This window comes from Mycteria americana, chromosome 8 (assembly GCF_035582795.1).
Source record: "Mycteria americana isolate JAX WOST 10 ecotype Jacksonville Zoo and Gardens chromosome 8, USCA_MyAme_1.0, whole genome shotgun sequence".
NCBI classification, from domain to species: domain Eukaryota; kingdom Metazoa; phylum Chordata; class Aves; order Ciconiiformes; family Ciconiidae; genus Mycteria; species Mycteria americana.
This window is the reverse complement of record NC_134372.1, coordinates 21,825,590-21,852,756: the sequence shown is the minus strand read 5'-3', so window position 1 is coordinate 21,852,756 and position 27,167 is coordinate 21,825,590. Positions and strand designations below refer to the sequence as shown.

At 52.6% G+C, this 27,167-nt stretch overlaps 3 protein-coding genes across 3 annotated transcripts; all 3 read left to right on the top strand.

The window, feature by feature from the left end:
* The first annotated feature begins 3,590 nt into the window (after nt 1–3,590).
* Nucleotides 3,591–6,412, top strand: LOC142413405 (protocadherin gamma-A10-like). The gene has a single exon (XM_075509514.1). The coding sequence runs from the start codon at nt 3,945–3,947 to the stop codon at nt 6,228–6,230; it is 2,286 nt and encodes a 761-aa protein (XP_075365629.1). The 5' UTR covers nt 3,591–3,944; the 3' UTR covers nt 6,231–6,412.
* A 9,901-nt stretch (nt 6,413–16,313) lies between these two features.
* Nucleotides 16,314–19,971, top strand: LOC142413713 (protocadherin gamma-B5-like). Its single transcript, XM_075510116.1, has one exon. It carries the CDS (start codon nt 16,606–16,608, stop codon nt 19,105–19,107), a length of 2,502 nt encoding a protein of 833 aa, XP_075366231.1. The 5' UTR covers nt 16,314–16,605; the 3' UTR covers nt 19,108–19,971.
* Nucleotides 19,972–21,850: 1,879 nt separating this feature from the next.
* On the top strand, nt 21,851–26,237 carry LOC142413712 (protocadherin gamma-A10-like). Its single transcript, XM_075510115.1, has one exon. The coding sequence runs from the start codon at nt 21,851–21,853 to the stop codon at nt 24,383–24,385; it is 2,535 nt and encodes an 844-aa protein (XP_075366230.1). The 3' UTR covers nt 24,386–26,237.
* Nucleotides 26,238–27,167: the final 930 nt, after the last annotated feature.

The following is a 27,167-nucleotide window of genomic DNA, read 5'->3' as shown; positions in this document are numbered from 1 at the left end:
ACCGTTGTACATTGACGAGTGAATGATCCACTATCCAGGCAACCTAAGTCGAATCGTAGAATCATTTAGGTTGGACAAGATCCTTGAGACCATCGAGTCCAGCCGTTAACCTAACACTACCAAGTCCACCACTAAACCATGTTCCTGAGCGCCACATCCAGGAATGGTGACTCAACCACTTCCCTGGGCAGGCTATGCCAGTGCTTGACAGTCCTTTTGGTGAAGAAATTTTTCCTAATATGCAATCTAACACCCCCCCCCTCCCCGGCGCAACTTGAGGCCATTTCCTCTTGTCCTATCGCTTGTTACTTGGGAGAAGAGACCAACACCTGCCTCCTTACAACCTCCTTTAAGGCACAGGCCTGTGCTGTCCTGTGCTGTGTTGTGCTCCACAAATCCTTTCGTGGAAGGATAAACTCAGCTCATTGTAACCGAGGAACCTGCAGGCAGCTCCCACTTGCTACTGGTGAGAAGGCCACCTGCGAGCAAGAAGTCCGCATGCGAACTTCCTTTACTCTGACAGTAGGAATGATGAATAGAATTGCTTTCTTGCAGGGAAGTCCTGTAATGGCCTGAATGACTGAAACGGGGGCACTCTGTCTTTTCTATGACCGGGGTCTGCATGGCATGCTGTGCATGGCTGGGGGCCTGCGCGAAGCTGCTCTGCTCAGGGCTCTCTGCACCTAAAGGGTCGTAGGATTATCGACGCTAATCTCTTCCAATAGCGTGAGCTGTAATAATCAGAGTTGTGAATGACATCTTAGAGAGTCGCCGTGTCTCTCTTACTGAGATCACAAGGAACCGGCACCTCCTGGTGTAAAACTGCCGCCTGTCGGGTTGTTCCAGCTCGAGGGTCTGGGTGTCTGATGCAGTTCATAACTAGATGGTTTATTACGGATTTTACCCTATGAGAGGGAGAGGCCGTTTCTTGCGCTGGAGGGCCTAAACACACCGCTGAGCTTTCCCGAGGGGCTCGTCGGAGGCGCCGTTTAGGAAGGATAACTCCTTAGGCCAGGTAACAGACAGCCCTACCAGAGGGGATGCGTTTCTGGACCTGTTGGTCACCAACGCAAGTGAGCTAGTCAGAGACGTCAAGATTGGAGGCAGCCTGGGCTGCAGTGATCATGCACTGGTGCAGTTCGCACTCCTGAGGGATATATAGGACAGGCGAAGAGTAAAGTGAGGTCCCTGCATTTTAGGAAAGCAAACTTCCAGCTGTTCAAGGAGTTAGTCAATGGGCCCCCCTGGGAAACTGCCTTCAGGGACAAAGGAGCAGAACAGAGCTGGCAGACCTTTAAGGATGCTTTCCACAGAGCGCAAGAGCTCTCAATCAATCTCATGTGTAAGAAATCAGGAAAGGAAGGCAAGAAACCGGCATGACTGAGTAAAGACTTGCTGGTCCAACTAAGGGGCAAGAAGGAAATGCACAGGCAGTGGAAGCAGGGACAGGTATCCTGGGAACAGTATAGGGATGTTGCCCGGTTGTGTAGGGATGGGGTCAGGCAGGCCAAGGGGCAGCTGGAGCTGAACTTGGCAAGGAACGCAAAGAATAATGAGAAGGGCTTCTACAGGTATGTCAGCCAGAAAAGGAAGGTCAAGGAAAGCGTACCCTCCCTGATGAACACGACTGGCAAACTGGTAACAACAGATGAGAAGGCTGAGGTACTCGACAACTTTTTTGCCTCCATCTTCACTGGCAATCTCTCTTCCCACACCTCTCAAGTGGATGCACCTCGTGGCAGGGACGGGGGGAGCAAAATCCCTCCCCCTGTAACAGAAGCTCAGGTTTGAGACCACCTGAGGAACCTGAACATGCATAAGTCCATGGGACCCGACGAGATGCATCCCAGAGTCCTGAGGAAATTGGCTGATGCAGTTGCCAAGCCACGCTCCATGATATTTGAAAAGCCATGGCAGTCAGGTGAAGTTCCCGGTGACTGGAAAAAGGGAAACATTGCGCCCATTTTTAAAAAGGGTAGAAAGGAGGACCCTGGGAACTACTGACTTGTTAGCCTCACCTCTGTGCCTGGAAGGTCATGGAACAGATCCTCCTAGGAGCTATGCTAAGGCACATGGAGGACAGGGAGGTGATTTGAGACAGCCAGCATGCCTTCACCAAGGGCAAGTCTTGCCTGACCAACCTAGTGGCCTTCTATGCTGGAGTGACTACATCAGTGGACAAGGGAATGTTATCTGTCTGGACTTCTGTAAAGCCTTTGACATGGTCCCCCACAACATCCGTCTCTCTAAATTGGGAGACGGACGGATTTGATGGATGGACTATTTGGTGTATAAGGAATTGTCTGGATGGTCGCATCCACAGAGTAGTGGTCAATGGCTCAATGTCCAGATGGAGATCAGTGACGAGTGGTGTCCCTCAGAGGTCCGTATAGGGACCCAGTACTGTTTCATATCTGCATCAACGGCATAGATGGTGGGATCGAGTGCACCCTCAGCACATTTGCAGATGACACCAAGATGAGTGGTGCGGTTGACACGCCTGAGGGACGGGATGCCATTCAGAGGGACCTGGACAAGCTCGAGAACCTCATGAGGGCCCGTGTGAACCTCATGAGGTTCAACAAGGCCAAGTGCAAGGTCCTGCCCCTGGGTTGGGGCAACCCCCAGTATCAATAGAGGCTAGGGGATGAAGGGGTTGAGAGCAGCCCTGCGGAGAAGGACTTGGGGGTACTGGTGGATGAAAAACTGGACATGAGCCAGCAATGTGCACTCGCAACCCAGGAAGCCGACCGTATCCCAGGCTGCATCACCAGCAGTGTGGCCAGCAGGTCAAGGGAGGTGATTCTGCCCCTCTACTCTGCACTGGTGAGACCCCACCTGGAGCACTGCATCCATCTCTGGCATCCTCCGTACAAGACAGACATGGACCTGTTGGCGTGGGTCCAGAGGAGGGCCACAGAAATGTTCAGAGGGATGGAACACCTCTCCTATGAGGAAAGGCTGAGAGAGTTGGGGTTATGTAGCCTGGAGAAGAGAAGACTCAGGGGAGACCTTATTGCAGCCTTTCAATACTTAAAGGGGGCTTACAAGAAAGTTGGAGACAGACTTTTTCATGGGGCCTGTACCGATAGGACAAGGGGTAATGGTTTTAAACTAAAAGAGGGTCGGTTCAGACTAGATATAAGGAAGATATTTTTTACGATGAGGGTGGTGGAAGAGTGGGACAGGTTGCCCAGGGAGGTTGTGGATGCCTCATCCCTGGAAGCATTTAAGGTCATGCTGGACGGGGCTCTGAGTCACCTGATCTAGTTGAAGATGTCCCTGCTCATTACAGGGCGGGTGGACTAGATGATCTTTAAAGGTCCACTCCAACCCAAACCATTCTATGATTCTGTGACTCTATCACTCTATCATTCTGTCATTCTCTGAAGCAATGCGGTGGGCAGGACTTGTCGGAGAGACTACCCTGAATGCATGCATGTCCCGTGAATCTGTAAGCACGGTTATCAGGCTTGATCGCAAGCGCGGGGCTGCAGCAGGCGCTGTTCGCTGAGCGAGAGAGGGAAGCCGGCAAGGCAGAGGGCCGCTTCCCAGCGCCGGAGCGCTGCAGTCGCTGCCTGCGGCTGCGAGGGTCGCTGTTGGCTCACGATGGGCCGAAAGGCGGGCGGCGGCCGCCGGAGCAACGGCGAGCCGGCGAGCGAGCCGCGGGGCTGCAAGGTCCGAGCCCGAAGCAGCGCGGTGGGAGCGAGCCGAGCCGGGCCGGGCTGCTCGGGGGAAGGCTCGGCGGGAGGAGCGCGGCGACAGCGGTGACCCGCAGGCCGTCTCCGGTGGGCGGCGGGGCGAGCGGGCAGCTGCTGCCGGGCTTCGCAATGGCGGAGAGAGGCGGGCGTCGGGGCCGGCGGGAGCGAGCCCTGCTGTGGTGCGTGCTGGTGGCGGCGTGGGAGGCAGCGTGGGGGCAGCTGCGCTAGTCGGTTCCCGAGGAGATGCCGAAGGGCTCGTTGGTGGGCGACGTGGCCAAGGACCTGGGGCTGGAGCTGCCGGCGCTCCGCCGGCGCGACCTCAGCATCATAGACAGAGGTAGGACGCAGTATTTCGCTCTGCACGGGAAGACGCGACATTTAGTGACGGCGCAGAGGATAGACAGAGAGCAGCTCTGCGAGAGTGTGCAGCAATGCGTGCTGCGGTGTGAGCTCATAGTGGAAGGGGAAATGCAGGTTTACGGAATCGAAGGGGAAATCACGGACATCAACGGCAACGCGCCCAGCTTGCGAGGGGCAGAAATAGACCTGAGACTCAGCGAGACGACAGCCCCAGGGTGGCGGTTTCCCCTGGCCAGGGCTCACGACCCGGACGTGGGACGGAATTCGCTGCAGAGCTACGAGCTGAGCGGCGACGAGCACTTCTCGCTGGCCGTGCAGGCGGGCCCCGGCGGCGATCAGCGTCCCGAGCTGGTGCTGGCGAAGGCGCTGGACCGGGAGGAGGCGGCGTTTCACGAGCTGGTGCTGAGGGCGAGCGACGGCGGAGAGCCGGCGCGGACGGGCACGGTGCGGGCCCGCGTGGCGGTGCTGGACGCGAGCGACAACGCGCCTGTGTTCAGCCAGGTGGAGTACACCGTCACGGCCACCGACGCCGACGAGGGGCTGAACGGGCACGTGAAATACAGTTTCCATAAAATTTCAGAGCGGTCGTCGGAAATTTTCCAGCTGGACGCCGAGACGGGAGCGATCAGTCTGGTGCGGAGCCTGGACTTCGAGGAAGGCGAATCCTACGAAGTGGAGATGGGGGCTCAAGACGGCGGCGGACTTTCCGACACGGCGAAAGTCGCGATTGCCGTGACAGACGTGAACGACAACGCGCCCGAACTGACAGTGTCGTCGGCGCTGAGCGCGATCTCTGAGGACGCCCCGTCGGGGACGGTGGTGGCCCTGCTGCACGTGCAGGACCGGGACTCGGGGGCGAACGGCGAGGTGCGGTGCAGCATGGCCGAGCGCCTCCCGTTCCGCCTGGAGAAGCCCTTCGAGGACTACTACCGCGTGGTGACGGCGAGGGAGCTGGACCGGGAGGAGGTGGCGGAGAACAACGTGACGGTGCGGGCGGCGGACGGCGGGTCGCCGGCGCTGTGGAGCAGCGCGGTGCTGGCGCTGCGGGTGCTGGACGTGAACGACAACGCGCCGGTGTTCGCGGAGGCGCGCTACAGCGCGCGGCTGCCCGAGAACAACGCGGCGGGCGCGCTGGTGCTGACGGTGCGGGCGGCGGACGCGGACTGGGGGCAGAACGCGCGCGTGCGGTACCGGCTGTCGGAGGGGCGGGTGCGGGGCGCGCCGCTGTCGTCCTACGTGTCGGTGCGGGCGGAGACGGGCGCGCTGTACGCGCTGCGCTCCTTCGACTACGAGGAGGTGCGCGAGGTGTGGCTGTGGGTGCGGGCGGAGGACGGCGGCGCGCCGGCGCTGAGCAGCAACGTGTCGGTGCGGCTCGTGATCGTGGACGAGAATGACAACGCGCCGCAGGTGCTGTACCCGCCGGCGGCGGCGGCGCCGGGCGCGGGCTGGGCGGGCGTGGAGCTGGCGCCGCGCTCGGCGGAGCCCGGGGCGCTGGTGGCCAAGGTGGTGGCGGTGGACGCGGACGCGGGGCAGAACGCGTGGCTGTCGTACGAGCTGGCCAAGGCGACGGAGCCGGGGCTGTTCCGCGTGGGGCTGCACAGCGGCGAGGTGCGCACGGCGCGCTTCCCGCTGGCCCGCGACGCGGCGCGGCAGAGCCTGGTGGTGGTGGTGAAGGACCACGGGCGTCCGGCGCTGTCGGCCACGGCCACGCTGACCGTGGTGCTGGCCGAGAGCGTGGCCGAGCTGCTGGCGGAGCTGGGCAGCGCGGCGGCGGCGCCGGGCGAGCCGGCCGGCAGCCTGACGCGGTGGCTGGTGGTGGCCGTGGCGGCCGTGTCCTGCCTCTTCCTCGCCTTCCTGCTGCTGCTGCTGGCGCTGCGCCTGCGGCGCTGGCGCTGGCGCCGCTCGCAGCTGCTGGCGGCGGGCAGCGGCGCCTTGCGCGGCGTCCCGGCCTCGCACTTCGTGGGCATCGACGGCGTCCGCGCCTTCCTGCACTCCTACTCGCACGAGGTGTCGCTCACCGCCGACTCGCGCAAAAGCCAGCTCCGCTTGTCGGGCGGCAGCTGCTGCGACACCCTCCCGGCCCGGCCACCGGCTGAAGCTTCAGGTGGTCTCGTCCCTAAGGGAGAGGTTGCCGAGACTTGTGGCCAAGTTTCCTTTCAGGTACGTTAATTTTTTGACCTGCTTTTGTGTACACGGTGCTTAGGTTCTTAGGGTAGCCGCGGACATTTCAAAGTGCGTGGTCTTGGAAATCACGCTTTACGATGGTCGCCAGCTCGTGAATGTCACCTCCTGAACGTGTGCTGAGCCTGCTGTGTGTGTTTTATGTGCCCTGTTCTGTACCGGCTCGGCAGAATTCATCGTATCTAGCTTTCTCTAAGGCTGGAAGTTTCCATTGCACATGCAACTGCACAAGGAAATTTTGCTCTCTAGGTCTTCCTCTGACACTACCTTGAAATTAAACAAGTTAAACAAGTACTTCCTACTACCCAGTTCCCAGAATTTCGTTGCCATTCCCTGTATCAGCTCTCAAATGGTGGTAGACTTGGGCAACTTTGTATCCCAAAATTCATCATCTCTCAAGTCCCAACTTACTTGGAAATCTGCCTTCAGCGAACAAAGTAATCAATCCCATATAAGGATACTCAAAGTTCTACAAATAGACCCGTATTACATGGTGAAAAATTCCTCTGATATCACATCGCGTTTTTTCCCACTGCTGGGCTTCGTGATTTAACCTTTGGGTTCGATACAAATGTAATTGACGATTATTGTACAGGCATAGACAACGAAACAGACTATATTTACTAGAATACAGATGGAAAATATTTTAAAACAAAGTACGATTCGTCACAGTCTTTTTATGGTGCATCTAATTTTGGAATGCGAGTTAATCTGAGAATATAAAATATTTTACTCCTTGGTTTCCTTACAATATTAAAACATTTTTTCCTGCCAAACACACCATTCTGTTCTGAAAGCACATCTACCAAACAGGCTGCCTTGGAAGCGGCCTGCCTTCTTTCCTCTGAAGCAAAATTCTAAATTAAAAGTCTGAAGCAAAAGGTTCTAAATTAAAAGTCATTATTACTTCCACATATTTCTTTCAATTGTTCGTTTTACACAGCCAACACAAATAGCAAGGATGATAACAGTTATTGTCACAACAATTAGCCCTTCTAATAATGTAGCCAGTCATCCCTTCAGTGACCATCCTCCTAGGGTTTGCAGAATTTTATTTAGCCAATTATTTTCTGCAGTGTCTCGGATAGCTTTACTATCTTCTGCTACTCTTTTCATCTCATCTAGCTGTCTTTGCAAATCATCAGTCACATTGGGTATGTGGACACAACAATGTTCTGTATCTAATTTTGAATATCCACATACCCCTTGTTCTTTAATCAATAGTAAATCTAATGCTAACCTATTCTGTATGGTCATCTTAGTATTTGCTTGAACCTGCCTGTTAATAATTTGAAACCCTTTCTGGGTAGGTCGTGATAGTGCCTCTACTTGCCAAGTCAAATTATCTCTCAGTATTCTATTTTCTAATGCCATTAATCCTGGTAACAAAAAAACTTTGAATTCCCCAGCTGAATTCGACAGCAGAGGTAGGCCCTGCCCATGAATTGCCTTCTGGTTCTCGTTTCACTTTTCCCCAATAAGTGGTTTTAATTGGACTTCGCTTCCAAGTTGGGCAGATTGTCAGAAGTCCTAGGGTTACTTGTCTCCCTATTGGTTCTAGTTTCAATCGAGTGGTCCAAAATCCATCTGATGTTACCCACACAGTGTAGCCAGGAGAAAGGAATCTTTTGCCTACATTCTTGGGAATGATTTTGAGCGCTTTTCTGCTGTAATTCCAAAGTGGAAAGACTGATTTACCTTTGTGAGGCATTTCCAATTTGTCCTACTAATATCAAACATTGGCTTCATACTCCAATCAATGCACCAGGCATTATTTCCTATATACTTCCAAAATCCCTCTACTGGCTTAACACAAGTTTTGGGAAGCTGTCTAAGTTTCTCACATTCAGGTGATTTCACCTTTTTCCCTTTTTGAATTGAATTGAAAATATACATTACGAATTTACCCAGGGCAGTTCCTCCTCCTGATACAAAGCCAAAGTCCTTTTCGCTATAACCTTTAGGGCATTTTCCTCCTCTTGGTTTAGCAATTATAGTTTTGTTTCCTATGGTCACTGGATCTTGCAGTACATTCAAAACTCTATCCCTGCAATCTTCTTTCTGGTCTAAATAGTACCTTACTCCAGCCTTGTTCAATTCTTGGGTCATTTTGTTGTAATATTCTAGCATTGTCAAATTCACAGGTATGATTCCCCATGGGATAGGTTGGCCTGCAGATTGGGGAATTGGGAGGCAAGCAGTTACGCTTGTCAAATTTCGTATTTTACCAAATCCTAACAAATCCTCTAACATTAAATTGTTAGCATCCTCTTCACATAGACTTTTACACACTAGTAAACAAGCACATAGCAGCATCAGGAAAACTAATTTTGGGTCAATCTTACGGACGTTGGTCCCGTAGGCTGAGATTTCCATGGTCCAGTAGGTGCTTTCTTAATTCTCGAACAGTGGATCCACGCGGCGTGCTTCTCAAGCTTAACTGCAGTGAGGTTGGGAGCAGAACTTGAAAAGGGCCACTCCATTTCTCTTCAAGAGGGTCACCTGAAATATTTTTAACATAAACCCAATCCCCAGGTTAAACAAGTGCCCTGGAGAACCTAAACCCCACGCTCTGGTAGATACTGCTAATTTATTTACTTCTTGTAATAGTTTTCCTAATGCTATTAGATATTGCTGTAAGCTAATTTCCCCTACTTGGGTGAGATCTTGCCCTCAATATCTGGTTTGAAATGGTCTCCCATATAAAATCTCAAAGGGACTCAATTTCTCTTTAGTCCTTGGTTTAGTTTGAAGTCTCAATAATGCAATTGGGAGGGCCTGATCCCATCTCAAGTTGGTTTCCTGAAAAATTTTGCTCAATTGTGTTTTTATCATTTTCTGTACCTGTCCACTTGCTTGTGGGCGGTAGGCTGTATGCAATTTCCAATTAATTTCTAAAAATTTACTAGCTTGCTGAAGTGCCTGTGACACAAAGTGTGGCCCTCTGTCAGAGGAGATCACTTCTGGCACTCCAAACCTAGGAATAATTTCTCTTAATAAAACTTCTTGGGCTTTATTGTTACTTCTTGGGCTTTATTTGTTCTGCAAGGGAAAGCTTCAGGCCATCCAGAGTAGGTATGGGTTAACACCAACAGATGCCTATACCCCTCTTTTCTAGGGAGCTCCAAAAAGTCTATTTGCCAGTTTTGACCTGGAACATTTCCTTTGCCTATGCTTCCAAATTTTACACGATATTCTACCTTTGGGTTGTTTTTCAAACGTGTCTCGCACCTATCAACCACACTTTTCACAGTTTGAAACAAATTTCTAGCCACTATCTGCTCTTCAGTTCTCCAGTGAGTTTCGTCTTTGTCAGTGCCCACAATAGTCTAAAGGGAATTATTATCCTGTTATCTTTTAACACTGCCCATCCTGATAGGCCAAGTTCAGCCTCTAAGTCAGTAATTAACTTTGATCCTTTTCATCATATTCAACTGATTCAGGTAGTGGCAAAGATTTTTCAGGAATTAAACTTAGTATCTCACCTTGTTCCACTGCTTGCCTTGCCCCCTAATCAGCCAATGTATTTCCCACTTCCCTGTCAGTGTTACCTTTCTGATGTCCTTTGCAGTGCATAATCACCACCGCTGACGGAAGTTGCACAGCCTCTAAAAGTTCCCTTGAGCAGTTAAGAGTCCTCACTCCTTCCGAATTGCTCCATGAGCATGAACTACACCAAAGGCATATTTTGAATCTGTCCGTATATTCACTTGCAATCCTTTGGCAAGCTCCAGTGCTCTCACTAAGGCAACTATTTCTGCTCGTTGTGCAGATGTGCCTTTAGGGAGTGACTTAGCTTCCACCACCTGATCTGTGGGTGGTCACAGCATATCCTGCCATTCGAACACCATTCTTTACAAAACTATTCCCATCGGTATACCAAGTGTGGTCAGCTTCTTCCAGTGGCTCGTCTTTCAGATCAGGCCTGCTTGCGTATACGGTCTCAATGATTTCTATACAATCATGTACAACAGTCTTCATTTCCTGCTTATTACTTAGAAAAGAAGTGGGGTTAATAACAGCAGATGTAACGATTTCTATTTTGTCCTGTTCCATCAGGACTGCTTGATACTTCAGAAACCTTGATGGTGACAGCCAATGTCCTCCTTTTTGTTCCAAAATGGAAGTTACAGCATGGGAAGTATGCACAACCATCTTTTGTCCCAAAGTCAATTTTCAAGCTTCTTGAATGATCAGAACAACAGCGGCAACTGCCCGAAGGCATCCTGGCCATCCATCACTAACCTCATCCAATTGTTTGGAAAAATATGCTACTGCTCGTTTATAAGGACCCAGCCTCTGGGCTAGAATTCCCAAAGCCACTCCGTGTCTCTCATATGAGAACAACCAGAAGGGCTTTGTTATGTCTGGCAGGCCCAAAGCTGGAGGTCTCATTAATTCCAATTTCAATTCTTTGAACGCCCTCTTGGCTTCATCAGTCCATGTTAACTGTGTCTGACTATTTTTCAACAGTTTGTACAAGGGTTTAACTAAAAGTCCATAATTATAAATCCATAATCAACCCCAACTTGTCATTCCCAGAACGGTTCGCAGCTCTTGTACGGTGGTTGGTTCTGGGGTCCTGCAGATGGCTTCCTTTTGGTCATTCCCGAGCTGTCTCTGTCCTTCAGAAATCACAAATCCCAAGTAGATTACTTTTTTTTTTTTCAAGATCTGGACTTTCTGCAATGATACTCGATAACCACTTAGTCCAAGAAAATTTAACAAACTCACAGTCCATTCCTTACATTCTTCTTTTTCTGTAGCTACCAAAATATCATCCACATACTGCAAAAGGATACCATTTCCTGGAGGCCTTTCCCAGACCTCTGATGCTTTAGCCAACTGATTTCCAAAAATTGTGAGGCTATTCTTAAAACCTTGAGGTAACACTGTCCAGGTTAGTTGGGTTTTTTTTCCGTCCTGAATCGGGGTTTTCCCATTCAAAGGCAAATAAGTTGCGGCTTTCAGGGGCCAAGGTGAGGCAAAAGAATGCATCTTTCAGATCTAGTACTGTGAATCATTCATAGGTTTCTTTTAAACCGGTCAATAAAGTGTATGGGTTTGCCACTACCGGGTGCAAATCTTCAACTATCCGATTTGTTGCCCGTAGGTCTTGTACCAATCGGTAGGTTTTGCCATCAGGCTTTTTGACAGGCAGAATGGGAGCGTTATACTCTGAGGAGCATTCAGTCAATAATCCGAATTTTATACATTCTTCTATAATACTTTGCACTCCTCATCTATCTTCCAATTTCAAAGGATATTGTTTTACTGTAATGGGTTGTGCTCCTTCTTTGAGTTTAACAACAACCAATTCCACATTTTTAGCTTTTCCAGGTATTCCCGAGGCCCATACTCCTGGGTATACCTGGTCTTTTATTTCCTGCATAATTTCTTCTTCTCTAACTTGGGGTTCAGTGAGAGCCAAACTTAAAATTTCAATGTGGTTTTCTTCTGGTATTTTAAATCCCATTTCCCCATCTTTAAATCTTATTTTGGCATTCAATTGTTCTAATTAGTCCCTTCCCAAAAGTGGTCTAGGAGCTTCAGGCAGGTAGAGGAATTTATGAATCCCTACACTTTTCCCAATTTTAAATTTCAATTGTCTTAGAAAGAAAGCCCTCTCAACCTGCCCTGTTGCTCCCACAATGTTAACAGGTTTTTTATTCACAGGCAATAAAGTCTGATTTAATACTGAAAATGTGGCACCTGTATCTATTAAAAATTCTACAGGTTTTTCTTCTTTCCCTAGCTGAATTTTTACCAAGGGTTCCGCTAGGGAAGATTCCCCTGGTCCCTGTCAATTTTCTTCCGTGTTGGCTACCGTCACCGATTTGCCCAATCTCGGGCAATCTTTTTTCCAATGTCCCATTTGTTTACAATAGGCACACTGATCTTTCAAGAGGGGTTGATTTCCTCTATTCCCTCTAATAGAGGGAATTTGCACCACTTGCACCACTTCTCATAACTCCTCTTCCCTCATTGGTGTTGCTCCAAGGGGGTGTCTGACCTTCTACGGTGCGCAAAGCAGCTACTCTAGCATTAGCTGTAGCAATTGTTTTACTCATTTGTTTTTCCTTTTGACTATCTCTATTCCAATTTCCAATAACCTTTCCAAGTCCCTTGCATCTGCCCCTTGCACTTTCTGTAATTTCCTTCTAATATCATCAACCAACTGTCCCCAAAACAGAAATATTAGTTGACTTTTAGCTTCTTGGGAGGTAGGGTATTTCTGCATTCTTTCCTTTAGCCGATTCAAAAAGTCAGTAGGTGACTCCTTTTTATCTTGTTTTATCTCATACAGTTTAGATCAATTTACTGATTTTGGGACAGCATTTCTTATTCTGTACGCAATCCATTCCCAGTACCGCACTAGTAAATCCCTGGTTCCCATCTGGTTAGGGTCCCAGCCAGGATTGGTAGTCGGAACATGATTATCCACTGTTCCCGCCAGAGTCCCAGCCAGCACCAGAGCCTGTACCTGAGCTCTAGCTGCTCTCACAACCATCTGTTTTTCTGGTTCACTAAACACTGCATCCACATCCTCTAACCTTTCATTGTGTGAACCAACTTTCAAACATCTCTGTCCAATGCTACACGCTGAACAACACCTTTTCAATACCTCATTTTGCTTATTTCTCTCCTTTTCTATCGCCAAGACCATAGGGTGCTGGGGTGCCAAATTAATTCCACACTCTTTCTGCCACTCGGGGTGATTCCGCAGAGTGAAAAACCTATCTGCATAAACCACCTCATCCCATTTTCCTTCTTGCTGCAAAAATAACATGAGTTGCAACAAAGTGTTATACTTCAAAGTTCCATTCAAAAGGCCTTTTTTCTCCGTCCTCTAACTTATATAAAAGCCACCACTGATTACAATATTTTGTCAAGGTTTTACAACTCACACTCCCTCCAGATGGTTCCCCAATATCTTTCCAGTGAGCCATAATGCAACCCAAAGGACTCTTTTTCAAAATTCCACCTTGCTGGTTCCCCATTCTAAATTTGTACAACACAAGGACAAAACCAAAAACTAGAACACAAACACTTACACATAACAACTACTATCCCCAGATAGTAAATGTCGACATAAAGACAGATTTTCAAATACGCGTATGCCAGACATATACGTATATCACATACGCATATGTAAATCAAAATCAGATACAAATGCACAAACAAACGACCGTACTAACCAAATGATCAATACAAATACCAACCAAATGGCCAGTACAAATTGTACATGCAATTCGTATGCCACCCGGTGAGGTTCTCACGAACCGCAACTTATGAGTAGCTTCAAATGACCGGTCCCAAACCTCAAAAAGAATGCCTTTCTTACCAGTGGTCCTTGTCTTTCCCCGCATGGATCTGCCAAATCGGGGAGTCCCTCCAGAGAAGTCTCCGGGGCCGGCCAAGGGAGTCTCCGACTCAGGGGCTCCTGCAGCCGGACAGAGAGGGTCCCATCTGGGTCGCCAAAGCTGAAACAAAATTCGTGGAGACTACCCTTTAAAATCCAAATCTCCCAGCAGGCGAATCGGAGTTTCAGAGTGTTCCCAAAATAAAACTCAATAGCAACGGAGTTACTATTAAGCAGGCATCCTTTATTACAGCGCTGGGCAGCACTGGGAATTGCTCCACCATAAGTGCTCCGACAAACAAGCAGAATCACAGAGATTCTATATTGCAAAATCATGCATATTCATAAGATTAATTCATACAAACATGAGATTTCTTGGAACTCATTAATATATGTAAGTGTCTCTGAGGCATGTGTACTTAAGTCCTTAGGTGGTCGTTAGGGATCCTCTGGTGGTCGTTGGAGGAAGTCGGAAGTCTTCATCACTCTGACCGCTGACTGAACTTTGTCTTTACGCATGCTCAGTCCATTTTTGTCTTGCTCATACCTTCCTTGCATATCCAAAACCAGTTGGTTCTTGTGTAGCTTCTCCTTTCCAAGGACACAGGGTCTGAATAATTCCTTTTTATCTATCTACATTGCAACTATCTAAGCTAACCAAGGATTTAACACAGGCAAAGCATTCTTACTCTAATGATTATTGTTAGGAGGGGGGAAAGACCGTACGTAGGTTTCCTTCAAATAAAGAATGCTCGTTAGCAATTCTACTATCTAAGCTTCCTTACTTAAGGCCAACAATACTGACAGGCTAGGCTAAATTATCTGCGAAAGGGAAACTAAAAGGAAACATATTTACAACATTTCTTTTTGTCTTTGGGGATTTTAGCTCTTTTCACCTCCATTACTGATCTTTCATAATGGACTGAACAGGCTTTTAAGACTTCAAGAATATAATTAATGAGTAATATTACGTTGCTCTATTGTTTGTTATTCTGCTAGTTGAGTTGGTGATACATTGTGTCATTGCATTTTAAACAAAATAAACTAGTGGCAAATAAAAAATTACTGCTTTCAAGTTGAGAGAAAATCATACGTTAAGGTTCCCGGTGAAGGTCCACACAGGTTTTTTGTGCTGATCCTAGATCTTGCCAAAATGTCGTGACTTTGTACTGGTGCCTTTGCGTGTGGTAGGAATGTAAGCTGAGACATAACCTTATGCTTTACATGAACTAACCTTGTGGTCGTTACTCCTTTCTGCTGCCATCCATCAGGCACAAACTCACATGCGATATGCACGTGGGAAGAAAATGTTTCCCTCTCTGATGCAGGCTGGTTCTTAGCTGCGTCCTCCTGGGACTTAACTGTGGTGTGGCCCGCAGGCTTGGGTACAAGCTGGAAGACAAAATCCTGGAGCTAGGAGACATCAATCTCCTCTTGGAAACAGCGATTCGAAGGGTGCTTCGGTGTGTGAAGGTGCATGAAAATGTGTGTCTGGATTGTGATAGGCAATTCTTGCTATACAGGAGGCAGTGAACTGACCCCGACATGTTTCCGCAGACTCCCCCCGTCCCTATATAAATATCCACAGTCCTCTCTCGACCTCATATAGAGATGTCCACATGCTTGCTACCTCTTGACTCCTGAAACACTACAAATTCAAACCAACTTCTCGTTCTGATACGTTGTTGATTTGTTGCCGTGAGTAGTGTATAGGTGCATCTGGAGGAAAACAAATCCTCCACTGGATGAATGGCCAGAGTTAGCAGGAAAACATATTTTCTAACGACACCTTACTGAGAAGGGGAAGAGGTCTTCACATTGGCACCTACAGAGACTCAGCGTTGGTCTATATGCGAGAGCTACTCCACCGGCTAGGTAGTGTGGAGGGTTTTCTAACCATTTCTTGTCTTCTGCATAAGGGGCTGTGGTGATACGGCCCTCCTTCAGTTGTTTTTTTTTTTCTTAAAAAAAGAGAGACGTAAGAGAGACGACGTTTTAATGTACCGGTGACACACAACGGCTTTTCATGAGGGAGGGATCAGTCTGTTTTCTCTCGGCTTGTTCAAGCAACAGTAACTGCCGTCGACATTTGCCAGAAAATATTCTTAATATTTGAGACCCGCTGCAGTAACGGCCTGCTTAGGAGATGAGGACGTGGTTTGTCAGAGACACAGACAAAAGAAATTCGGGGCTGGGTTGTATGGCACTGATACGATGATGCTGGGTTTTGAATGTCGAAAGAGATGGGATCCCAGTGGGATGGGAAAACCCATCTCTGGGCTGGGATTCCCGGCTTTGTTCGTCCATCAGCGATCGCTGTTCAAAGTAGGAAAGCTGAGTGCTAGCTCGGGATCTCCCAAATATCGAAAATAAAACCACTATCTACGTGCAGTGCTGCAGCGTTCGTCCCGTCCTGCCATTTCCCTCCCGGTGGTGAGGAGAAGGCAACGGGGACACGCCCGCGCCCTCACACTAGAGACCAGTAAGATCACTGTGGGGCAGAGATAGAGATCCTGCCCCACATCCTCCGAGCAATGGGGGAGGATTTGTCTTGCAGAATACTTGCAAGTGTAAGAAACTCAGACAATGGGAATTCCTAGATGCACGGTTTCAACACAGATAGAAGTTTTCTGTTGCGCGCTGCTGACAACATCCGTGTTTTCCAGCCCGCGTCTGAGTGCTATTTAAGGGCGTGCGTAGTAGGACCTTCGGGCTGTTCTCTTCCTCTCGGACGCTGCGGTTCTCGGGCACCGACTCAGGGTGTCACTATTGGCCAAGGCGGAGAAGCGGCTCCGCCGGCGGCTCCTCCCCGGCCCCGGCGCCCGCGCAGTGCCGCTCCGCACAGAGCAGAGCAGAGAGAAGAGGAAGAACTGCAAGACTCAGCCCGTCCTCCGACCAGCAACGTGGATTTCATATATTTATTTCTCCCACGTACTGATTCAGCTGCTTGGAAAGCCTAATTTAAAATCGTCTGCGGAATACGCTTCAGCAAAGCAGAGAATGGAGGTCCGACCGGCAGCGCAGGGCCGGGCAGCCGCCGGTCGGGTCGCGCTGTTGGCCGTGCTGCTGCCAGTGTGCTGCCGTGCGGCGCCGGAGCGGATCCGCTACGCCATCCCCGAGGAGCTGGGCAGAGGCTCGCTGGTGGGGCCGCTGGCGCGGGACCTGGGGCTGAGCCCGGCGGACCTGCCGGCACGCAAACTGCGGATAGTGTCTGGTGACGAAAAGCAATACTTTACTCTCTGGGAAGATAATACAAATCTGCGGATAAACGAGAGGATAGACAGAGAGGGCATCTGCGGGGCCGTGTCGCCCTGTGTCCTCAGTTTGGAAGCAGTCGTGGAAAACCCTTTCAATATATTTCATGTAAGCGTTACTATCCAGGATATCAATGACAATGCGCCGCAGTTTGACAGAGAATTTGTTGCCATAGAAATGATCGAGTCCACGCCTCCTGGGACCAGGTTCCCACTGAGCAGTGGCAGAGACCCCGACATTGGCGCGAACTCATTACAAAACTACCAACTTACCCCCAACCCGCTCTTCTCCCTTGTAGTGAGGGAGAGTCCTGATAGGACGAAACACGCGGAATTGGTACTGGAGAAAAGCTTAGATCGAGAAAAACAGAGAAATCACCATTTGATACTGACGGCGGTGGATGGTGGGGATCCAGTCCGATCCGGGACCACCCAGATTAAGATTAACGTGACCGACGCAAATGACAACGCGCCGGTATTCACCAAAGAGATCTACAAGGTTCGAGTGCTGGAAAACCTGCCAGAGGGCTCCTTAGCTTTTCAGGTGAAAGCTACTGATGGCGACGAAGGTACAAATGCAGAAATTACCTACTCTTTCAGTGACATGGCAAACAGTGCTCGCCAGGTCTTCACTCTGGACTCCAGGACAGGGGACGTGAAAGTTACAGGCCCCTTAGATTATGAAGAAGAGAAATATTATGAAGCGACTGTTGAAGGCAGGGACGGGGGCGGGCTGATTGCGCACGCCAAAGTGCACATAGACATTCTAGACGTGAACGACAATGCGCCAACCCTTTCCCTCCTGCCTATCTTGAACCCGATACCCGAAGACTCCGTCCCGAGCACAGTTGTAGCTGTGATCAATGTCCGTGACAGAGACTCGGGGGATAACAGACAAGTGAGCTGCAACATCGACGGCGATTTGCCTTTCAGACTAGAACCGTCAGCAGAGAACACCTACAAACTAATAACAGCCAGTGCCATGGACAGAGAAAAGGTCTCCGCTTACAATATCACCATCACTGCCAGGGACCGGGGCAGCCCGGCGCTCTCCAGCCGCGCGGCGCTGGTGCTGGAGGTGTCGGACGTGAACGACAACGCGCCGGTGTTCGAGGAGGCCGCCTACAGCGCCTACGTGGCGGAGAACAACGCGGCGGGCGCGCCGGTGCTGCGCGTGCGCGCGCGGGACGCGGACGCGGGCGCCAACGGGCGCGTGAGCTACTGGCTGGCGGGCGGCAGCGCGGGCTTGGCGCCGTACGTGTCGGTGGAGGCGCGGAGCGGCGCGGTGTACGCGCAGCGCTCCTTCGACTACGAGCAGTGCCGCGAGTTCGCGGTGGCGGTGCGGGCGCAGGACGGCGGGGCGCCGGCGCGGAGCTCGACGGCGACGGTGCGCGTCTTCGTGCTGGACCGCAACGACAACGCGCCGCGGGTGCTGTGGCCGGCGGCGGGTGCGGCGGCGGGCGCGGGAGCGGCCCCGGCCGCGGCCGCGGCCCCGGCCCCGTTCGAGGTGGTGCCGCGGTCGGCCGAGGCCGGGTACGTGGTGGCCAAGGTGGTGGCGGTGGACGCGGACGCGGGGCGCAACGCGTGGCTGTCGTACGAGCTGGTGCAGGCGCCGGAGCCGGCGCTGTTCCGCGTGGGGCTGCACAGCGGCGAGGTGCGGACGGCGCGGGCCGTGTCGGAGAGGGACGCGGCGAAGCAGCGGCTGGTGGTGGTGGTGAAGGACCACGGGCAGCCGGCGCTGTCGGCCACGGCCACGCTGCACGTGGTGCTGGCCGAGAGCTTGCAGGAGGCGCTGCCGGAGCTGAGCGAGCGGGCGGCGGGCGCCGCCTCGCCGGCGGAGCTGCAGTTCTACCTGGTGCTGGCGCTGGCGCTCCTCTCCGCTCTGTTCCTGCTGAGCGTGGCGCTGGCCGTGCTGGCGCGGGTGCGCCGGGCCGGGCCGCCCGCCGTCCTGCGCTGCCTGGGCGCGCAGCGCTTCTCCGTGGCCGGCGCCGCCTTCCCGGCCGACTTCTGCGAGGGCACCTTGCCCTACTCCTACAACCTGTGCGTGGCGCCGGGCCGCGCCGTCGCCGAGGGCGCTTGGCTGCCGCCGCCGTCGCCGCCGCTGCCCAGCCTGCCCGCGGAGGAGCTTCTCGGCGGGGAGCCCTGCGCGAAGCGGAGCCCCAGCAGCAGCGTCGGCGCGGGAGAGCCGCCCGCGGACCCCGACGCACCGCAGGTCTGTAAGCCCGCGCTCTCCCGCTGTTTTCCTTGAGCCTTTCTGAACCGCCGTCCCTACTGCCCTGGGGTTTTTTCAGGTGTTGTGGATGGGGAGTGCCCGTCCGTGTCTCCGTGAAGGAATGAAAGGTCGGGGTAACTCCCTTCCATTCAGAGCAGGCAGTTAGCGGCGGCGCTCCTTGGTGTATCGGTGGTCACAGGTTCAGGTTCAGCTGAGAGGTTTTGACTGCAACTGTCACTTGAACGGTGAACGCTGACCGTGGCAAATTAATGATTCTGCATAACGAAAAATGTGGTGGAGGCTTGGAGTTGGAGGCTTTTCTTTCCGGGTCTTTTTTTCCCCAAGCGATGTACTTGAAGCTGGTTGATAGCTGGATGGAACCCCGCTGTTTTCCCGAAGGAAAGGTGCGTGTTTTCTCCATGAATGGAGAACTTATAGGTTGTTCATCCGTAGTGAATGTTCCCCTCTTCCTCCGTGTGCCCTCTCATGTTTTGGAGGAAGGCTGGTGCAGAAATGGCAGCATTAATCGGACGGATAAATTATAACCAGGCATGATTCTTCCGAGTTCTTTGTACGGTTATTTCCCATTTTAACGGTGAGCACCAATCCTCACTGTGTAGCATGAAATCTGGGGATTCTGCATGATGGAGTCGGGAGAAGGGCTTGACCCTTGGCGTTGGAGATTTTTCCTTCCTGAAATGTGCGTGCTTTCTCCATGAAAGGAGAAGTTACAGGTTATTCCTTCCTGATGAAGGAGGGGAGTGTGGCCCATCTTTTGGTGGAAGGCTTCTTCAGAAATGGTAGCCCACGTGGGATGGGTTAATTTCTCCAGGCATTGTTTCTTTGTGCAGTTATTTGTCTTTTTTTTTTTTTTTTTAATTCTATCCTGGGTGGTAGTTTTATTGTTCCTGATCTGTCTTTCATACACAGTGTAGTATGAGATCTCAAAAAAAAAAAAAAAAAAAAATCGGCTTTTGTATTTCGGAGCCTGTCTTCTTTTCCTCTCCCCTTTTCCCAAAGAGAGGTGCTTGGACGTGGTTGATCGCATTGACAAGGCAATACAAAACCGAGGAAGTCGGTCTCTCAGCCATTTCTTGCAATAGTTGTTGTGTCTGCCCGTTTACAAGGAGAAGCCTCTACCCATATGTCTGAGAACATATCGACAACGACAAGGGCATACTCAAAACGACAGCAGTTAGGCATTTCGATAAAGTCCATTTGCACATGTGGAAATGGTCCCCACGCCTCTTATTACTTTGTTTACACCTGGATTTCTGACAAAATGAAAGCCCCTTCCTAGTCGTTCAAGCCATCGAATCCATTGTTTCAGTGTAAGTGTGTATAAACCATACAAACCCTGAATTAATGTGGCCTATTAAAAAGGGAAATCACCCATTAGAGTCCATTAACTTTCCTTGCTCAGTATTAGCTGCAGCTTTGGGTGTTTAATGATGTAGGCGCTAGCTCAGTGACTTGACTGAAGCATTGCATTGCTCTCATCCCATTCCAAAATACCGCTGAGAATAGACGACTATCGGGAAAGTAGACGCACAAGAAAAATTTGGAGCAAACCAACCCTGTCGTACGGCTGCAATCACCCCCTGTTTGCTGTTGTGGGCCACAGAATGAGCATAGGAGCAAAGGCAGATGTACCTGTTTTTCTTCTTGCTGCACTCGCAAAGCCATTTTCCCCGGAGTCTGCGGGAGGCCGAGCAGATGATTCTGGCCAGGTTCACTGCAGGTGCTTCCTGCCTCCTGGGTAGCTGTCGTACAATCAGTGCGAAGTGATCAGGTGACCTGTAGCCTGAAACCGGGGTGGGTGGGACAGAATGACTTTCGAGCAACAGGGGAGCGTTCTTCTTTCTGTACTGTGTTCCCAGGAAGGTCTTCTAGGGAGAAATCCCTGAGCACGGCGCAGGTGCCTGAGCAAGTTCACCTCCTCAGGAGCTGTACGGGTTTAGGGTCTCAGTTTCAATTGACTGACCCCACCTTCTTCAGCCCTTACATGTCTGATCTCAGTCAATGGTTGTGGAGTAGATAATTTGGAGCGTGTTCCAGATGAACGGAAGATTTAAAGAAAAGTTGCTGCCGTTTCGGCTAATGAGTCTGATATCTCTGGTTCTCCGTGGGGCGGGTCTGAATGTCGTAGTTGGAATTTCAGCAAGCGTTTTCTTATGCATTGAAGCTAGACAGCTACAAAAATTCGTGGCAGAGATTGTGCTTTTGAACGAATGGGCCAAGACTCGTAATATTCTGCACGTCATATTACGAAAGAGTATTTTACTTTACATAGATGGGCATTAGCGAGTCCTTTTTCCCGTGCGGTAGAAACACCACGCCCACGGGAGGCCTCAGCCTTCCTCCTGGTTGTGGTCGCCTGGAGGATGAAAGAGGAGATGGGCTCGAGAAACCGACGTCTCCGTGTGGACTGTCCGGTCCCCGCGAGCTGCGCGTGGGAAAGGCAGGGCGGGCAGCGCTCGGCAGCGCTGTGTGCCTGCAGTGCCGGGAGGAGGCTGCGGGCGCCGCTGTTGACCGAGGAGGAGCGGGAGGAAGGCCGGAGCGCTGGAGGCAGCCCCGCCCGCTGCGGCTCGGCTCGCTCGCTCGCTTGCTCTGTAGCTGTCTCGGCGGCCGGGCGGTCTGCGAGTGTCCCCGCGGTGCGGAGCCGTGCTTCAGCGAGGCGGAGGGGCCGGCGGCAGCGGCCGGGAGCGGCGAGCCGGATCGGCGGGCGGCGGCGGGGAGCTGCCGGCGGTGGTGCGGTGCCGGCAGTGCCGCGGCGGAGATGTGCGCGGCGGGGAGGTATCGGGGCCGGCGGGAGCGAGCCCTGCTGTGGTGCGTGCTGGTGGCGGCGTGGGAGGCAGCGTGGGGGCAGCTGCGCTACTCGGTTCCCGAGGAGATGCCGAAGGGCTCGTTCGTGGGCGACGTGGCCAAGGACCTGGGGCTGGAGCTGCCGGCGCTCCGCCACCGCGACCTCAGCATCTTGGACAAAGGTAGGACGCAGTATTTCGCTCTGCACGGGAAGACGGGACATTTAGTGACGGCGCAGAGGATAGACAGAGAACAGCTGTGCCGGCTGTTGGAAAAGTGCATGCTGCGGTGTGAGGTGATAATGGAGGGGGAAATGCAGGTTTACGGAATCGAAGTGGAAATCACGGACATTAACGACAACGCGCCCAGCTTCAAGGAAATCGAGCTGGAGGAGAGAATGAGCGAGACGACAGCCCCAGGGTCGCGGTTTCCCCTGGCCGAGGCTCACGACCCGGACGTGGGACGGAATTCGCTGCAGAGCTACGAGCTGAGCGGCGACGAGCACTTCTCGCTGGCCGTGCAGGCGGGCCCCGGCGGCGATCAGCGTCCCGAGCTGGTGCTGGCGAAGGCGCTGGACCGGGAGGAGGCGGCGTTTCACGAGCTGGTGCTGAGGGCGAGCGACGGCGGAGAGCCGGCGCGGACGGGCACGGCGCGGATCCGCGTGGCGGTGCTGGACGCGAACGACAACGCGCCCGTGTTCAGCCAGGCGGAGTACACGGTGCGTGTGCCGGAGGACGTGCCCGTGGGCTCCGTCCTCGTCACCGTCACGGCCACCGACGCCGACGAGGGGCTGAACGGGCACGTGAAATACTCATTGAAGAAAGTGTCGCACATCGCATTGGAAATGTTCCAGCTGGACCCCGAGACAGGAGCGATCAGTCTGGTGCGGAGCCTGGACTTCGAGGAAGGCGACTCCTACGAAGTGGAGGTGCAGGCACGGGACGGCGGCGGACTTTCCGACACGGCGAAAGTCGCGATCTCTGTGACCGATGTAAACGACAACGCTCCCGAACTGACAGTGTCGTCGGCGCTGAGCGCGATCTCTGAGGACGCCCCGTCGGGGACGGTGGTGGCCCTGCTGCACGTGCAGGACCGGGACTCGGGGGCGAACGGCGAGGTGCGGTGCAGCATGGCCGAGCGCCTCCCGTTCCGCCTGGAGAAGTCCTTCGAGGACTACTACCGCGTGGTGACGGCGAGGGAGCTGGACCGGGAGGAGGTGGCGGAGTACAACGTGACGGTGCGGGCGGCGGACGGCGGGTCGCCGGCGCTGTGGAGCAGCGCGGTGCTGGCGCTGCGGGTGCTGGACGTGAACGACAACGCGCCGGTGTTCGCGGAGGCGCGCTACAGCGCGCGGCTGCCCGAGAACAACGCGGCGGGCGCGCTGGTGCTGACGGTGCGGGCGGCGGACGCGGACTGGGGGCAGAACGCGCGCGTGCGGTACCGGCTGTCGGAGGGGCGGGTGCGGGGCGCGCCGCTGTCGTCCTACGTGTCGGTGCAGGCGGAGACGGGCGCGCTGTACGCGCTGCGCTCCTTCGACTACGAGGAGGTGCGCGAGGTGTGGCTGTGGGTGCGGGCGGAGGACGGCGGCGCGCCGGCGCTGAGCAGCAACGTGTCGGTGCGGCTCGTGATCGTGGACGAGAACGACAACGCGCCGCAGGTGCTGTACCCGCCGGCGGCGGCGGCGCCGGGCGCGGGCTGGGCGGGCGTGGAGCTGGCGCCGCGCTCGGCGGAGCCCGGGGCGCTGGTGGCCAAGGTGGTGGCGGTGGACGCGGACGCGGGGCAGAACGCGTGGCTGTCGTACGAGCTGGCCAAGGCGACGGAGCCGGGGCTGTTCCGCGTGGGGCTGCACAGCGGCGAGGTGCGCACGGCGCGCTTCCCGCTGGCCCGCGACGCGGCGCGGCAGAGCCTGGTGGTGGTGGTGAAGGACCACGGGCGTCCGGCGCTGTCGGCCACGGCCACGCTGACCGTGGTGCTGGCCGAGAGCGTGGCCGAGCTGCTGGCGGAGCTGGGCAGCGCGGCGGCGGCGCCGGGCGAGCCGGCCGGCAGCCTGACGCGGTGGCTGGTGGTGGCCGTGGCGGCCGTGTCCTGCCTCTTCCTCGCCTTCCTGCTGCTGCTGCTGGCGCTGCGCCTGCGGCGCTGGCGCTGGCGCCGCTCGCAGCTGCTGGCGGCGGGCAGCGGCGCCTTGCGCGGCGTCCCGGCCTCGCACTTCGTGGGCATCGACGGCGTCCGCGCCTTCCTGCACTCCTACTCGCACGAGGTGTCGCTCACCGCCGACTCGCGCAAAAGCCAGCTCCGCTTGTCGGGCGGCAGCTGCTGCGACACCCTCCCGGCCCGGCCGCTGCCCGACGAGCCTGCGCCGCTGCTCGCGGAGGACCCTGCCAGCACCCGCCGCGCGGACCCCGCCGCTCCCCCGGTGAGTTCCTCTGACGAGACGTTCTCCGCAACGCTTCCCTCTGCTGCTTCTCTGCCCGTTCCCCCCGTGTTCTGTGTCCTGCCTAGGGAGGTTTAGTTACGAGGAAGGCAAAGCTTTGCTCAGGAACGCGCTGTGTGCTGGTGCCTCTTGCTCCGGGGAGGTGAACGTGGGATTGTGTCTCAGCGTTACAGTTGGTGTGGGAGGCAGGAGAAGTGGGGCTACTGTTGCCTTGAACTTCTTAAGCGCGAGGCTTTGTCGTGACTGAGTTGCACGCTGTTCCTTGATCCAGCCCTGCTTGGAGGCATGCTCCTCTCTTACTCTTAGACCCTTGATGTTTCTTCCCAGAAGACTAGTGAGCAGGCAAATGTCTCTTCCTTCTTCATACAGATATGTAAAGAGATCTCTGTGAAGTCCGTGGCATGATCCTGGTGCACGTTATAGGGAAATGGTCTGGGCAACTGGCTCTTTGATGCCGTGTGCTTGCAAATTATAAAGGTCAAAGAACACCATGCAAGTTGTGAAGGGTCGGAAATGGGAGTCATGGGAGCTGTTCGTGAGGGGCTGTTGAAGGACACAAGAGGGATGGTTTGCTCCTTTCCCTGTTCAGTGCCCAGCTGTAGTATCATGCAATGTGAATTTTGGCTTCCCAAGTAAGTTTGGCCTAACGCATGTTATTCCAGCTGTATTGGGAGCCCTGGGAGGTTCTTCCTGTGTGTTTGCAGGTTGTCATCAATTCTTCACTAACAGCTTAATTATGTACTTATGACAAATGTCATAGTGAGAGCCTTGGAAAGAGCAAACTGTGTATTCGCTACCTACTAAACACCTGAATTATGTACCTACCTTAAGTGCCACAATCTAGAAGTGTATGTTCCGATCCCTTCCTTTCTGCAGGTGTTAAGTTCTTGACTTGCTCGTTGTAATGATCTGAAGGAGGGCCTTTGTCTCTGATAATGTGTGGAAGATCACCTCTGTTACCTTTGCCTGACTGTCCTGTACGTGCCTTTCATGTTTACAGCTGTAAAGAGAAAGACATGTTCGTAGACGTGTTTCCTTGAAATATCACTGGGAGAAATGCTGTTGCTTGTCACGTGCACGTGCTGAGAAGTCAAATATTGTCCCTGGTAAGGAGAAGTTGTCTGAGCAACTTGTCTTTCGATGGAGTCCATCTGCAAATGATGAAGATCAACGGCAACCATGCAATCTGTGAAGGGTTTGAGGGGAGTCTTGGGGGTGCTGTGTGTGAGGAGGTACTGGTGGAGACATGGCATGTGTTTTGTTGATTCACAGGGTTTATTGCTGAACTACTGAAAATGAGTCTGAAGGTGTCTTGTTTTTGGATGTTGTGAGTTCATCAGTTTGCTTTCCTATTGCATGATGTTCCCTGTGAATGGTAGTTAAATTCTTCCCTTGAGGTAAAGGTGGGCCGCTGTGTGTCTGATAACGTGTCTGAAGATGTCACTGGAACAAATGTTCTTGCTTGTCACATACAGATGGTGAGAAGTTTTGGCAGTATCAGCAAGAGACTGGCTTCGAAGCAGGAAAAGAGGGGGTTGTATGCTCCGTCTGCCTGGGCGGTGCTTTAATATCATGCCTAGTGCCAAGGCCTCTGTCACTTACACTAAACCCCCTTTTCCCGCATCCTGAAAGGGGATGACAGTCCTCTGACGAGTTTGGCTGCAAGCAATAGCCATGGAAGTGCAAACATGACTCAGGGGTTCTATTTCTAGTAACTGCTGTGTGAAACGTCATTTTTCCACCTATATGTCCTTGTAAGACTGTGATGTAGAGTTTCATCGTGGTGGTATTAAGCTTTTCCCAGCCTTGACTAACCTTCAGACATTATCAATGGCTCATGCTCATGTGAGGTGCCTGCTGATGTTTTGTTGGTATTAAAATTGGTGGGGATGTAGGGGATGGGAGGGTATTTTTGTCAGGAATTCCTGGGTTTGGGGCTTGTTATTTGAAGCATGTGCAAGGAAGTTACTCATTTTATCCACCATCACGCTGGATACAGCTTTTCCTGTGAGTGGTAGGTATTGGGCATAGAAGTAAGCATTGCATTAACAGTTGCAGAGTCACATATCTTCCAAATTGCCTGTGTGCTGAGGAGGAAAGATGGTGCCTTTGAGCTGATACTGACGACTGAGGCTTTAACCAAGCTGCATATCGCTTGTGCCCTTTAGAACATTTTATGTTTCTTGAAATGAGTGTGATGAGCAGAGAAGTCTCCATGCCTGCGTCCATGTTGTGATCCTTGTTCTCTGTAAAGAGAAACTGTGTGCGCAGCATGTCTTTCAGTGATGTCTGTCTGCAAAGTTAGCTTCCCTGTTACATGATAGTGGAGCACGTTGAAGCATTCTGTCTGCACAGAGACAGGGCAGGTGGAAGAGTTTGCTGTGGCTTAGCTTGAAATGTCTACAAGGTAGGTGTAAATGTTCCGTTTCTCCTAGTTGCTATATGGGTCCCGTAGTTGTGGTTCTGGCCATTTTCCTTTTCTTCTTGTCCAAAGCAATGACTTGGAGAGCTGTGCCTATGGTCTTTGGTGTGAACTCCTGTGTGATGCTCCCATGTACTTTTTCCCAGCTGGATACTCTTCTTGTGTACCTACTACAGTTGACATAATCTGACATGTTCAGCTATGATGCCTTCACTTCTGTTGGTTTCACATTCCTTCCTTGTTTCTTCTCACGTTCTAAAACTGGGCCTCAGTTTGGCTGATAGTCCTTCAAAGAAGAGATTGGTTAAAATTATCAGGCTGGGGAGCACTTTCCTTCCATACCTTGAAGGTGTACAGCTGCCAAGAGAAAGACTTTGACATACTTCTGTTTCCCTACATTTGACATACTTTGACATACTTCAACATACTTTGACATAC